At 61.2% G+C, this 12,402-nt stretch overlaps 1 protein-coding gene across 1 annotated transcript in view; it reads left to right on the top strand.

Moving 5' to 3' along the window:
- The window catches only part of CEP131 (centrosomal protein 131kDa), a 19,873-nt gene that overhangs the window by 3,591 nt on the left and 3,880 nt on the right, over positions 1-12,402 (top strand). Inside the window, exons 4-26 of the mRNA XM_009330386.1 lie at positions 3-41; positions 475-593; positions 1,126-1,239; positions 1,350-1,499; positions 1,899-2,016; positions 2,799-2,915; positions 3,955-4,123; positions 4,273-4,373; positions 4,504-4,686; positions 5,066-5,260; positions 5,396-5,533; positions 6,116-6,241; positions 6,342-6,458; positions 7,885-7,914; positions 9,073-9,175; positions 9,509-9,710; positions 9,999-10,106; positions 10,313-10,430; positions 10,834-10,908; positions 10,995-11,137; positions 11,451-11,628; positions 11,707-11,903; positions 12,110-12,309. Coding sequence (XP_009328661.1) covers positions 3-41; positions 475-593; positions 1,126-1,239; positions 1,350-1,499; positions 1,899-2,016; positions 2,799-2,915; positions 3,955-4,123; positions 4,273-4,373; positions 4,504-4,686; positions 5,066-5,260; positions 5,396-5,533; positions 6,116-6,241; positions 6,342-6,458; positions 7,885-7,914; positions 9,073-9,175; positions 9,509-9,710; positions 9,999-10,106; positions 10,313-10,430; positions 10,834-10,908; positions 10,995-11,137; positions 11,451-11,628; positions 11,707-11,903; positions 12,110-12,309 — 3,040 coding nt within the window. The remainder of the gene's footprint in view (positions 1-2; positions 42-474; positions 594-1,125; positions 1,240-1,349; positions 1,500-1,898; positions 2,017-2,798; positions 2,916-3,954; positions 4,124-4,272; positions 4,374-4,503; positions 4,687-5,065; positions 5,261-5,395; positions 5,534-6,115; positions 6,242-6,341; positions 6,459-7,884; positions 7,915-9,072; positions 9,176-9,508; positions 9,711-9,998; positions 10,107-10,312; positions 10,431-10,833; positions 10,909-10,994; positions 11,138-11,450; positions 11,629-11,706; positions 11,904-12,109; positions 12,310-12,402) is intronic.

Genomic DNA, 12,402 nt, shown 5'->3' on the forward strand with positions numbered 1-12,402 from the left:
GCAAAACCTCCCCGGAAAAGAAAACCACGTGGAACATCTTGGTGAGGACGGGGATGTCCTGGGGCGGGTGGCCCAAGTCAGCTCTGCTTGCTCGAGGGGTCGGCTGGGTTTGGTGGAGGAGTGGGAGGGTTTCCCTAGAGCCGAGGATGGGGTGGTACAGCTCGTCTGTGACGGCCAGGCTGGTTCTTCCTCAGCCTACAGTCAAAGCTGGCACGCTTTGGATGGCCAACGTGCTCGGCCAGTCCTCTGGCCTGCGTTGCCCTTGTCTCTGGCCCAGGGCTTTTGGCCCATCGCCCTCCGTGTTCCTGGCTTCTGGTGGAGGCAGGCAGAGACGCAGGCAAAGCCTCGAGGCTGCCGTGCTGTGGAACAGAGGTTTCTTGTGTGGGGGAGAAACTGGCTTGTGAAGGAAGAGGGTGGTGTTTGAGGACATGGGTTTGGCGCTTGCCTGCGCTTATACTGCTGACTCCATGGCAGGACGATCAGCCGCGAGCGTTCCCGGGCTCCTCCGGCTCCCACGGCGTTCAGCCGCCAGCGGGCATGAGGAGGAAAGAAGCCACCGTGCTCCTGGCAGCCAACTTCACTGCCAACAACAGGTAGGAGGGGCGGCACTGAACTGGAGCCTGTAGGCCTGGTGTTGGGAGGAACTACGCCGAGAAAACAGCCGGGCAGAGGAGGGGGGTGCCGGTGCTCTGCCTCTGCCAGGGCATGGGGGTCAAGTGCCGGGCAGACTGATGACGGTGTGCCAGGCTGGCTGGCCGGGACGCGTTTGGAAGCCGCGCAGGAGCTCGACTGATGCGTGGGAGAGGCTGCTCTTGCTCTAGGAAAGGGAACGAGTAAAACTTGAACCCTTCGGGGCCAGGAGCGACTTAAGCCAAGGCTGCGTGTAGAATAGCCTGAGCAGCAGGCTGTTAGGTCTGCTCGGGCTGTGTCTGCCTGTCTGTGTGTCAGGTAACAGCTACCGAGGAGCGGGCGAATCACTTGTGAGGTCTCGCCTGGCCCTCGCCTTGGGGGACGCTCCAGACGGTCACGGTTGGGTTGAGGGTCGCAACGCAGGGAGCATCCGTGGTGCGTGCTGTCCCCTTTGGATCCAGCAAGTCCTAATGCCTCGTCTTCTCTCCACAAAAGGAGCAACAAGGGTGCGATGGGCAACTGTGTCACCACCATGGTGCACAACAACTACTCCACCACTGAGAAGGGCTCTGCGCCCAAAAGCTCTAACCAGGCGCCCAGCTCCCTCAAGTAAGTGTGGTGAGGTCCTGGCTTGGAGGCTGTGCTGACCCCGTGTTCATGTGCTGATGTGGCACGGGATGGGGCAGGATGGTGCCAAGTAGCTTCATCTTCTTCCTTAGCAACGTTGTCAAAGCGACCTCAAACGAGGACGGCGAAAGCAGCAGCTTCGTGAAGTCTCAGAAGAATTTCTCCAGCAACAACATCATGACCTGCAACAACAACAGCAGCCTGCCCCGGAGGAAGGAGGTGACCGAGGAGGAGGCAGAGAGGTGAGGCAGAGCCGGTGCGTGACGGCTGGTGGGAAGAGGCAGGAGGACGGTGCCAGGCGGAGGGGTGAGCTCCAGGGGAGCTGGTGCTGGTTTGTCCTTGTCCTGTGGGGCTGCAGATTCGGGAAGGGCCCCTCTTAGTGCACTCGCAGTTGGCTGATTTACCCTCCCCGTGACTTGGCTCTGCGCTTTGAGTTGTCCTCATCAGAGGCACCAGTTCCTCCCACCCCAAATGTCAGCCCAGGACAAGGCCACATTGAGGCGGGGTGTGAGGGGACAGAACAAGTCCCGGTGCCGTGGGTGAGCGGCCTGCGCTCTGCTGCAGCAGGACCGGGGGGGGCTGGACAGCCGGCGGGCAAGGAGGGCCCAGTGGCCGCGCGTTGACCCTCCCTCTCCCCGCAGGTTCATCCAGCAGGTCAACCTGGCTGCCGTGACCATCCAGCGCTGGTACCGACGCCACTCGCAATGGCACAGGGCGGGAGCTGCGGCTCTGGGGCGCTTGCTGGCTTCCCAAAGGGAGGTCAGTCCTGTCGCTGCCTTGTAGCACAGACCTTTCCGACACCCGTGTCCCTCTTGCCTCGCTGGCGAGGGAATTTGCGTCCCTTTAGTCACCAGACCCTCCAGCCAAGACCTGAGCTGTCAGAGACGAGGGGGCCTTTCCATCTAGCCAGCCCCTTGCAGTCCAGAGAGCTGAGGAGGGTCCTCTGCGTCCCCGCAGAGATGCAGGGGGGAAGCGTGGGTTTGGTTCCAGGGGGAGTTCAGGCTGGGAGCCCCTGGGCTCAGCGCTGCACAGCTCCGGTCTACCAGCTCCCTTCAGCTGCAAGCAGGCAGTCGCTTGGCAGTAGCAGCACAAATCCTGCTCAATTCTTATTGTCTCGGACACGCTCGTGGCCAGAGGAGGGATACCCTGTCTCAGCTCGTCGTAGCGAGTCAGTAATGAGTTGGTTCATTAGAGAGTGACGAGTCATCTGCAGCTATTTGTGTTTCTTTATGTTTAATTATTTATCCCAATCACAAAGAGTACCATAGCTCTTGCATGTGAGAATCTATTTTTAAGCCTTGTCTCCTCGGTGGTTTCAGACCCAGATGACTAATAATTACATTCAGTGTCTAAAGAAAATAAGCTGCTCTAAAGTGGAGCTTTTCTGAGGGCTCTGTACCTGCACGGAGTGAAGGACTGGGGGGATGGAAAGCCTGGATATGGGGTGACCTCAGGTGCAGTGTGCCCTTTCCCTCTTCTCTGCTGTGGGTGGTGGGTGCTGGAGAGCTCTCAGTAACATTTTTGGCCCTCCTCTCTGGAAGGAGAGGCAGCAGCGGATGGAGGAAGGGAATATTCTGGATTTGCACAAGAGGAAGGATGAGGAACGCCGGAAGATCCGAGAGGAGAAGGCGCGCCTGGCCCGACGTGCTGCCATCCAGGTAGGGACAAGGCAAGGCCTGCGTGAGACCAGTTTGTTGGCATCTTCTTGTGAGGCAGCGAGAGGGCCTCTCCTCCGCATCTCTCAGGGCTTTGCATGAAGTAGAATTAGAGCCAGCCTTGGAAACGGAGTGCTCCCTACGGAGACGGAGGTGCCATAGAGCGGTTTCCCGTTGTGCTCCTGCCAAGCCTTGGCAGCTCATTCAGAGCTTGCGAAGACAGTGCTGGTTCCGATCTAGTTCTCAGGGAAAGGGTGACCGCGTTGAAACAGGGAGACTGTAACTGCAGCTCCTCGGAGTGGCCGAGGACGAGAGTGCCCTTGCCCTGGGAAGGGGACCCTCCTCGGGAGCGGGGTCCCTCCAGGGTGGGCTGAGCACCGCTCTGTGCCTGCTGGCAGGAAGCACCTCGCCGTCGTCACCCTGTTCTTGCAGCCCCCTTTGCAGCAGGAAAGGGCTGGTGCTCCTGGGGCACAGATGAGGGGCTGGCACAGACTTTGGGGAGTTGCGTGTTGGCGTGCAGTATAGCTGCAGATTTTTTTAAAAACGCCAATTTCTCTTTGCCCTAAATGGAATCATATTTTGGTGGGGGGGGGTCAGGAGAGACACAGCAGTGAGCAGCCAGAGGACAGCAAACTGCTGCAACAACCTTGCAAATACATGCTTGTGACTTCCCAAAACTCGGCTAAGGCAGCCCCCTGGGCACTGCGGCATCGCTGCACTGTGCGGTGCTCGGCCCTCAGGATTCGGAGGCCCTTTACGGAGCAGCAAAGGACACTGCGCAGGGGCATGTTAACAGCCCTTGTTCACAGGTGGAGCTGGCAAGACCCTGGCTACCACCTCCCCTCTGCTCAGAGCAGCGAAGGGTAGAGCTGTTGTTCCTGTGCTTTCCCTTTGGCTAGAGTTGTCCTCGTTAACCCTTCAGCAGCAAGCGTGTGGGTTGTTGCTGTCTCCCAGGCCCTTGCTAGCACGTGAAGCAGTGCAGGGACGTGTCAGAACACACCCTGTGCTGGGCAGGACGCTGATGGCCTGTCTGTCCCTACAGGAACTGCACCAGAAAAGGGCCCAAAAGGCTTCGGACTCAAAGCGCCTGGCAGAAGAAGAGCTTGCGCTGGTGAAGGAGAGCAGAAGGGTAGCAAAGAAGAAGCCTGCCAAACCTGCTTCTGCAAGGAATGTCAGTCCCGCCAGCAGCGTCACCAAAGCCAATAACGCTGGTGAGTCCCTTCTGCAGGTCTCCGATGCTTTTGGAGCAGTGTGTGACATGAGGGGGAAGGAGGAGGATGGAGGAGCGGTTCTCACCCTGGGGAGCTGCTTCGAAGGGGCTGCTTGTCGCAAGTTCCTGAGAACAGTCTGGTTCCTGCAGAGGCCAATTTCCACTCAGTAGCTGCAGAGCCAGAAGAAAGCAGCCTCGCAGACCTTGGCTCCGTGCCTTCGCGGGACCCTGGGGCGGAGGACAAGCTGCAGGTGGGTCTGGCTTTGCCTCGTGGGGCACCTGGCACCAGCTGTTCTGCCGAGGTGGCTTTGGAGCCTTCGTTGACTTTTGGGGAGATCCGGCAAATTCTTTTACTGCAAGGTGCGTCGTTTTCTCCCCTAGGATGTGAGCTCCAGAGAGACGGGTGGTGAGGATCTGGAGACGGTGGTCACTGCTGTCAGCAGGGCTCAGTCCAAGGTCACTCTCAATGAGCTGCTGGACACGCTCAAGCTGTTGGAGGAAGAGCCAGAGCTGCTGCCCCCGCCGAAGCTCTTGAAGAAGGACAGATATGCCTGGATAGACGGGGTAAGCAGAGGGCCGAGGCCGGTTGCATTCACCCTCAGACAGCGACGGCTGCCTGGTGGCAGCAGGTTCCCCTATGGGCTGCCTTCTCCCGGCACTTGCTGGGTGGCGGAGGGTGAGAAATGCAGCTGGTTCACTGCCAGAGAAGGCAGTGGAGGCGTTTGAAGGCAGGCAGCGGAGGAATTTGAAGGCAGGCAGGGCTTGGGCATCCGCAAGGAGGAGCAAAACTGTGCGAGGGCTGTGGTGGGAATGGGGTTAGCACAGAGGATAAGGCTGGCTAATGGGGTGCAGTGGGAGGACTGGGCTCCAGTGATGGAGAAGGGCCAGCACCTCTTCTCCCGAGCCTTCCCCTGGGTGCTCATTCACAGCTGTGTCTGCCCAGCAGGAGCCCAGCTCCAATTCCCTGACTGCTGATAACTTGGAGAAGTTTGGAAAGCTGAACCACTCCCCGGGGGTCCCCGAGGACGGGGCCCTGCTCTCGGAGGCCAAGCTCCAAAGCATCATCAGTTTCCTGGATGAGATGGAGAAGTCGGAACAGGAGAGGCCCAGGTCGGCCGCCTCGGCCACGCAGCGGGAGGTGAGTGCTGAAGCCAGAGCCCATCTGTATTGGAGAGGTGGTGCGAGACACTGGTGGGAAGGGTCTTCCGTCTCCTTGTCCTGGTTCCAGGTGGTCCCCACCACCTTTTAATCGTTTTTTTTTTCGCCGTGGCAGGGTCTCCTCTCGGAAGAGGAGCTGGCTCACCTGGAGCAGGCGTCAGCTGTTGCCACGGAGGTCACGAGCTCCATCATGAGGCTGAAGCTGGAAGTGGAGGAGAAGAAGCGAGCCATCAGCCTGCTGCAGACAGCCCTGGTGTGTGAGCCAGATGTGCTTGCTTGCTGGGGAATGAAGACCAAAAGCCCTCAGCAGATGTTTCTTGAGGCAGTGGCTTTGAAGCACAAGATCAGGGCTCTGCGAATAGGGCTTCCCATCTGTGTCCCCAGCAAAGTACTGCTGCGCTCCCGGAGCTAGTGTTGAGAAGCTGGAGGGCCAGAGGCTGCCGGGCATGCCGCAGTCCCGGCCACTGTTAGCGTGGGAAAGACCTGCAAGGTCCTTCCCAGTCTGGTGTGGGCTTCGCTCAGATTTCTCCTTGCTGCCCCCCTGATTTGAAAGGCATCCTCAAACTCCCCTTCCTGGCAGGTACCTGACTAGTCCAGAAACCCTTGGTCGGGACCTGGGCTGAACTCTTTTCCTCTGTCCCAGGGGGGTTTGGGTGTTCTTGCTGACAGCGGGGCAGGAGGTGTGAGTACCAGGGACTTTGATTTAGCTCTGTTCCTCCTTGTTCTGGCCCGACAGTGCCTTCCAGGTTCGGTAGTTATCTCCTGTACACATGCTGGGGCTGGTGTAACTTCTCCCTCTAACGTCTTGTGGCTATTTCTTCCCTACATCCAAAAGGCTCAGCAGAGGGAACTGACCGTCCAGCACGTCAAACAGACCGAGAAGGAGCTCGGCCACCAGCTCAGGCTGCAGAGGGAACAGTATGAGGCAGCTATCCAGAGGCATCTGTCCTTCATCGACCAGGTAATCTCTCATCCCAACTCAGACTGATGCTTCTGAAGCCAGAAGCTGAGGTGGCTCTACCCTGCCTGGCTGCCTGATGCCTTTTCTTCACCCTGCCCAGCTCATCGATGATAAGAAGGTGCTGAGTGAGAAGTGCGAGGCTGTGGTAGCTGAGCTGAAACAAGTGGACCAGAAGTACGGCAAGAAAATCACCCAGATGCAGGAGCAGCACGAGCTGGTGAGGGGATAGGGAAGGTGGGGGGACAGGGAGAGGAGACATGCCACGGCCAGAGTTGGTTGGTTTTGCTCAAATGGGGCCTCTGCCCAGAGCAGTACGGTCTCTCTCACCTCGGTGGGGCCCAGTCGTTCTGGGGACCCATTCTCTGTGCACAGAAGGTCCGTGTCACCCGCGGAGCTTTGCCCTGGCTCCCCAAGAGGCTGCTGTCCCCTGTTGCCCAAAGCCAGGTGCATGGGACTGACCAAGAGACAGTGCTAGCTCCCAGGGGCTCTGCTCGGAAAGACCCTTCCCACACATCCTGCTGTGGACAGAGCTCTCCCCTGGCTGGGGGGTGACCGAGGGATCTCGCTTCAGCAGAGGTGAAAGCAGGCGCTGGCACAAACCCTATGCCACAAAGGAATTTGTACCTGTGGCCATATCCTCCTGAGCTGGGTGACGTCCAGCCCCCTTTGCAGGAGCAGGGATGCTCTCAGAGCTAGATGGGGATAAGATTATAAAGGAACACGGGGCCTATAAGCAGTAGTAACAGACCTCTGTGGGTTTTGCTGGGCTGTTTGCCCTGACCAGCACCCAAACACACACAGGCTGTGGGCTCGGGAGAGCTGGCTCGCAGCTTCCCTCGGGAACGTGCAGAGAGCTCCCTCTCCCGCAGATGGAGACAGCTCAGCTCGCCCTGTGCCGGGCCTGGCAGGAAGGCAGCGCCGCTGGCTCGCAGCTCAGCCGCGGGGCTCGTCCTGGCTCTGCTGCCCCGGTCCTTGCTCACCCTTGGCCTTGCAGCTGAGCTCATGCCCAGGGCTCTGGAGTGGGGCTGGCGTTTGCACCAGTCTGAGCCTGTTCAGACAGACGCCCTCACGCAAACAAAGCGAAGGCTCGCTTGGCTCACTTTACCTTACTGTTTAAGCCTGAGTTTTGAGCCCAGCTCGGAGGAAGAAGCCAGCGCAGTACTGCTGTGCTTGGTGCCTGGAGGGGCCCCTTCCCATGGAGGGATGGGGCTGGTTTTGCTGCTGCAGCCTGCGCAGAGCAGAGGAGGTGCCTCTGTTACCTCTCGCTCCCCGCTCGCAGCAGGGCAGCAGCGGTGGGAACGGCCCGGGAGCCCGTCTCTGCTCTCTGGCCGCTTTGTTGACCCTGCTCCCGGTGAGCCGCGCTCCGACCATGTGGCGTGCTCCTCGGCAGGCCTGGCTCTGCCCCCGTCCCGGAGCTGGAATCGCCGGCGGTGCTGCCGGGCCCTTGGCGCATCTGTGTTACTGCCCGTTTGGCTGTGCCTCCCCTCGCTCCCGTGGGACCCCTGCCCCCACCATCCGCCCTGCCTGCGGCTCTCGCATACACACGGCTGTTTGGTCTTGCCTCTCTCCCCTCCCGTCTCCCCTCTCCCCCGTGACTCTGCGATTCCCCTTCTTTCTCCATCCCCTCCTTTCTTTCTCCCCAGGTCTGGCGCACTTTGGGCCCCTTTTGCGAGGTAAATGTGGTCTTTGCTCTTTTTTGTGCCTTGCCCTTCTGCTCTCGCGCCCTGACCTGCTCCGGCTCTGCAGGCGCCTGCAGGCAGCAGGGCTGGGATGGGAACTCCCCGCTCAGCAGCAGGGTCAGCCCGGTGAAGGAGCCCCTTCACCCCTTCTTCCCAGGCCACGTGCTCAGCTGCTGCTGTCCCTGTCTTCCCGTACCGATTTTCCTGCCCTTTTTTCCCTAAGAGCGAGTCCAGGGCTGTGCGGGTGGCCCCCTGCTATTCCCGGCTCCTCTCCGCGCAGCAGCCATTGGGTGTCCTGCCGCACGCTTGTCCCCCGGAGCTGTGACATGGCCCGCGTCCTGCAGGCGGTCATCATCTGCCCGTGCTGAAACGGAGCCGTTTCTGGCCGGCTGGGCTTTCCGTCGGCCGGTGCCTTTCTCACCAGAAACCCCAGCACAGAAGTACGTGGTTGAGTGCTTCGACCGGCTTTTGCCGACGGGAGTGCTGGGGAAGAGCTCCCTGGGCAGCAGGGCCTGGGTGTTTCTCCAGCCTTTTTGCTGGAGGGGAGGGCTCAGGAGGTAAATGCAGGCAGAGGAAGCGAGAGCGGCGGCTGTGCCTGGGCTGTGCCGCCTTCGAGTCTTTGAAGAGTTTTGGGGTGCTGCAGAAGCTTGGTCTGTGGTGGTACCGCGGTGTTGGGAGGTGTGCCTGCCTGTCTGTCTGTCCTCCTGCCGGAGGGTCTTCCGTGCCAGGGAGAGGGAAGGCTGGAGAAGGAAGCGTGTTCACACACGACCCTGCGTCTGCTGACAGACGGACTGCCCTGCACGCAAGGACCGTCAGCAGCCCCAATTCCCCTCCCCTCTCCTCTCTGTAGGTGCTCTCATGTCTCAGCCAGCGAGTGCTTTCCCAAGGGCTTTGCTCTTCTCCCCCGTGCTCAAGGTCTGTGGGGCAGCAGCAGCCCCATCCTGTGAGCGAGAGGAGAAGGCACTGGGAGAGCGTACGGCTGCTTCTCTGGACTGGGAGAACATGCCTGGCCGGGGCTGTGCGAGTCGTCTGTGCGCGGCTCAGGCCGTCCGCTCCTGCCTGCAACTTCCTTCTCAACAGCCGGGCTCCCAGGCTAACAGGGGTTTTCTCCCCTAGCTTGTCCCTGAAGCTTTCCCGTTTGCGTCCAAACAGGAGATTAAGAAACTGAAGGAACTGATGAGCGCAACTGAGAAAATCAGGCGGGAGAAGTGGATTGATGAGAAAACCAAAAAGATCAAAGAAATCACTGTGAAAGGTATGGGCATGTTCCCTCGCCGGTGGCTGGAGTCGGGCTGCTACAGGGGTCACGTCCGTGCTGGTCCAGGAGAGGGGCCGTGTCTGCAGAAGCTGCTGGCAGCTCAGGGAAGAGCCGCTCGGCGTGGGCAGACTCTGCTCCCTGTGTTTGGTAGAGGCAGATGCTAGAGGGCAAGAAAGCCCGTGCATGCTTGCCCCCACTTTCTTACCAGCCCCTCTTTGCTAGTTGATGTGTTCGCAGCCTCCTCGCCAGCTGGCCGGGGCCAAGGGCACCGATGTTGGGGTCCGGACAGCCCCGAGGCTGAGCGGTAAACTGTCCTTCCCGCTGCCCCAGGGCTGGAGCCGGAGATCCAGAAGCTCATCGCCAAGCACAGGCAGGACATCAGGAAGCTGAAGATGCTGCACGAGGCCGAGCTGCTGCAGTCGGACGAGCGGGCTGCCCAGCGCTACGGCCGGCAGGCGGAGGTGCTGCGGGGCCTGCTGGAGCGGGAGAAGGAGGAGCAGAGCCAGCGGGAGAGGGAGCTGGCCCGGCAGCGGTACGTCATCATGGGGGGAGGCTTGAGGGCGGTTTGGGGCTCACAGCATGGGGGTGGTGTCCGGCACCCAGGTGCCAGTGGGTTCCCAATATTTGCGGCAGTTAATATCCACGGGGAGCAGCCCTTTTCTCTCCACCAGCCTGAGGTGGGAGATGCCAGTGAACCAGGGGCATCCTCCGGCGTCGGACCAGCCCCTGGTTGGCCGCAGAAGGGATGGGATGGGACAGGGTGAAGAGGCGGACGAACACCCGAAGCCAGGCATGTCCCTGAGGCTGCTCTGCCCCGCAGGTGTGAGCAGCAGCTGGAGCAGGAGGAGCAGGCGCTGCAGCAGCAGCGGCGCCGGCTCTATGCGGAGGTGGCCGAGGAGAAGGAGCGGCTCAGCCAGCAAGCCGCCAGGTGAGAGGGCTTGACAGCAGGGCCCGCGCGGCAGCCGAGGGCTGGAGGCAGCCTCGAGCTCGGGAGCGGTGGGGCTGGTTTCCCCAGGCCAGGCTCCGGTAGGAAGAGGGCTGGTGCTCGAGGGGGGCCAAGGGGGAGCATCTCGAGGAAGGGGTGGCGAGGCTGGGCCGGCACAGCATTGGGAGCTGTGGTCTGTGTGTGGGCAGGCAGAGAGCGGAGGCGGAGGAGCTGCGGCAGCAGCTGGAGGCGAGCAGCTCGGCCATCACCAGGGCGCTGAAGGAGGAGTACGCAAAGGAGAAGGAGGAGCAGGAGAGGCGGCATCAGGTCTGGTTTTTCCCCTCACCTCAGGGCCCCGAATTGCTGTTCTTGGGCGCGAGCAGTCCAGTCCCCAGTGCAGGACTGTGGTGGTGTGTGCTGGCACCGCTGAGCCCCGTACCCCACCGGGGCGGTGCCGGGGGACTGCTCCCAGCCGGTGTGGGGTGCTGCGGCTGCCAGAGCTGAGCCGTTGTCGTCTTGTCTCTCCGCAGGCAGAAGTGAAGGTCCTGAAGGACCGGCTGGAGGTCGAGAAGCAGGCCTGGGAGGCGAACTACATGAAGGGACTGTGGTGGTGTGTGCTGGCACCGCTGAGCCCCGTACCCCACCGGGGCGGTGCCGGGGGACTGCTCCCAGCCGGTGTGGGGTGCTGCGGCTGCCAGAGCTGAGCCGTTGTCGTCTTGTCTCTCCGCAGGCAGAAGTGAAGGTCCTGAAGGACCGGCTGGAGGTCGAGAAGCAGGCCTGGGAGGCGAACTACATGAAGAAGGAGGTAACGGCAAGGGCTGCCCTTCTCCAAAGGTGCCACCCTTGGGCTCCAAGAGGGATTGAGGCAACGTTTGCCATCTCTGTCCCCAGGAAGCCTGGCTGCTCTCCCGGGAGCGGGAGCTGCGGGAAGAGGTGAGGAAGGAGAGGGACAAAGAGATCGAGTTGGTGATCCAGCGCCTGGAGGCCGACATGTCCTCAGCCAAGGAGGAGTGCGAGAGGGCAGCAGAGAACAGGTAGGGGGGGGAAGGAGGAGGTTGCCTGCGAGTCCCAGCTCCTCACAGGCTGGTCCCCTTCCCCTGAGCCTCTGCATCTCTCCAGCAAGCTCTGGACACTGTAGCTTGCGGGTGTGAGCAGTGTTAGCGCAGGAAGGAGCGGCTCACAGGGGCAAAGTTTACCTCACTTGAGGAAACAGCCCTAGATTTCCTGTGGGGCAGATCCACGCCCCTTGCTGCTGTGTCGTGGTCCCTCCTGCAGCGCGAAGGTGGCTGGGGATGGTCCCTGCAGCACCGGGCTGAGCCAGGCTGCCTGTCCTTTCTTCCCCGTTAGGATTAAGAGGATCCGAGACAAGTACGAGGTAGAGCTCCAGGAGCTGGAGAGGTCTGAGCGGAAGCTGCAGGAGCGCTGCAATGAGTTGAAGGGGCGGCTGGCAGAGTTGGAAGGGGAGAGCATTCGTCTGCAGGGCCTGCTGAAGCACAAGGAGCAGGAGGTGGAGGAGATCCGGAAGGTGCCCTGCCTGGCTCCATCCCCCTGCATCGCCCTGTGCCTGTCAGCATCTTGATGTCACCTCTCTGCCCTGCTGCAGGTGATGGACCAGCTGGCCCAGGAGCGGAGCAGCCTGGCAGAAGTGGTCCGGCAGGAGTTCGCTGACAGGCTGGTGGGGACAGAGGAGGAGAACAAACGGCTGAAGGCGGAGATGGCGGAGATGAGAGCCCGGCAGCGCCTGGAGCTGGACAGGGTAGCGCGGGAGAAGGACAAAGAGCTGGAGGAGGTTCACAGGAGGTGAGGCTGCCTGGGCGTCGCTGCCCCGGACTGGGCTCATAGCTGGGGCTGTGGGTGCGGAGCTGGCCCGGGGTGCGTTGCGGGAGCACGTCCGCAGTGCTGCATCCTCAGGCTTCCAGTCCTGTCAGGGCAAAATGGGCAGCAGAGTCACCCGAGCTGGCTGCCTGCTCAGCCGCCGTGAGTCCTCTGGCCCTTGTGACTTCTAGCCTGCTCTGTGTCATCGTGTCCCCAGGGCTGCTCCCTTGCATGCTTGGAGGATGCGAGTGTCCGGGCAGGCAGCTGGAGCAGCGTGAGGGCTCCTGCCAGGAGAGACCGGTGATGCGCAGCTCCGTCTGCGGTTCCTCCCTGGCAGGAGCACTGCGAGCCGGCCTGCCTCACGGTCAGCTCCTGGAGGGCTCCCCCACAGGTAGCGCATGATACGTGTGATTGCAGACACGGCATCTTGCTCTGCAGATTTGCCGCTCCAGAGGGGCCAGGCAACTGATTTCCCCCCCACCCT

This window comes from Pygoscelis adeliae, unplaced genomic scaffold (genome assembly GCF_000699105.1).
Source record: "Pygoscelis adeliae isolate BGI_AS28 unplaced genomic scaffold, ASM69910v1 Scaffold1128, whole genome shotgun sequence".
NCBI classification, from domain to species: domain Eukaryota; kingdom Metazoa; phylum Chordata; class Aves; order Sphenisciformes; family Spheniscidae; genus Pygoscelis; species Pygoscelis adeliae.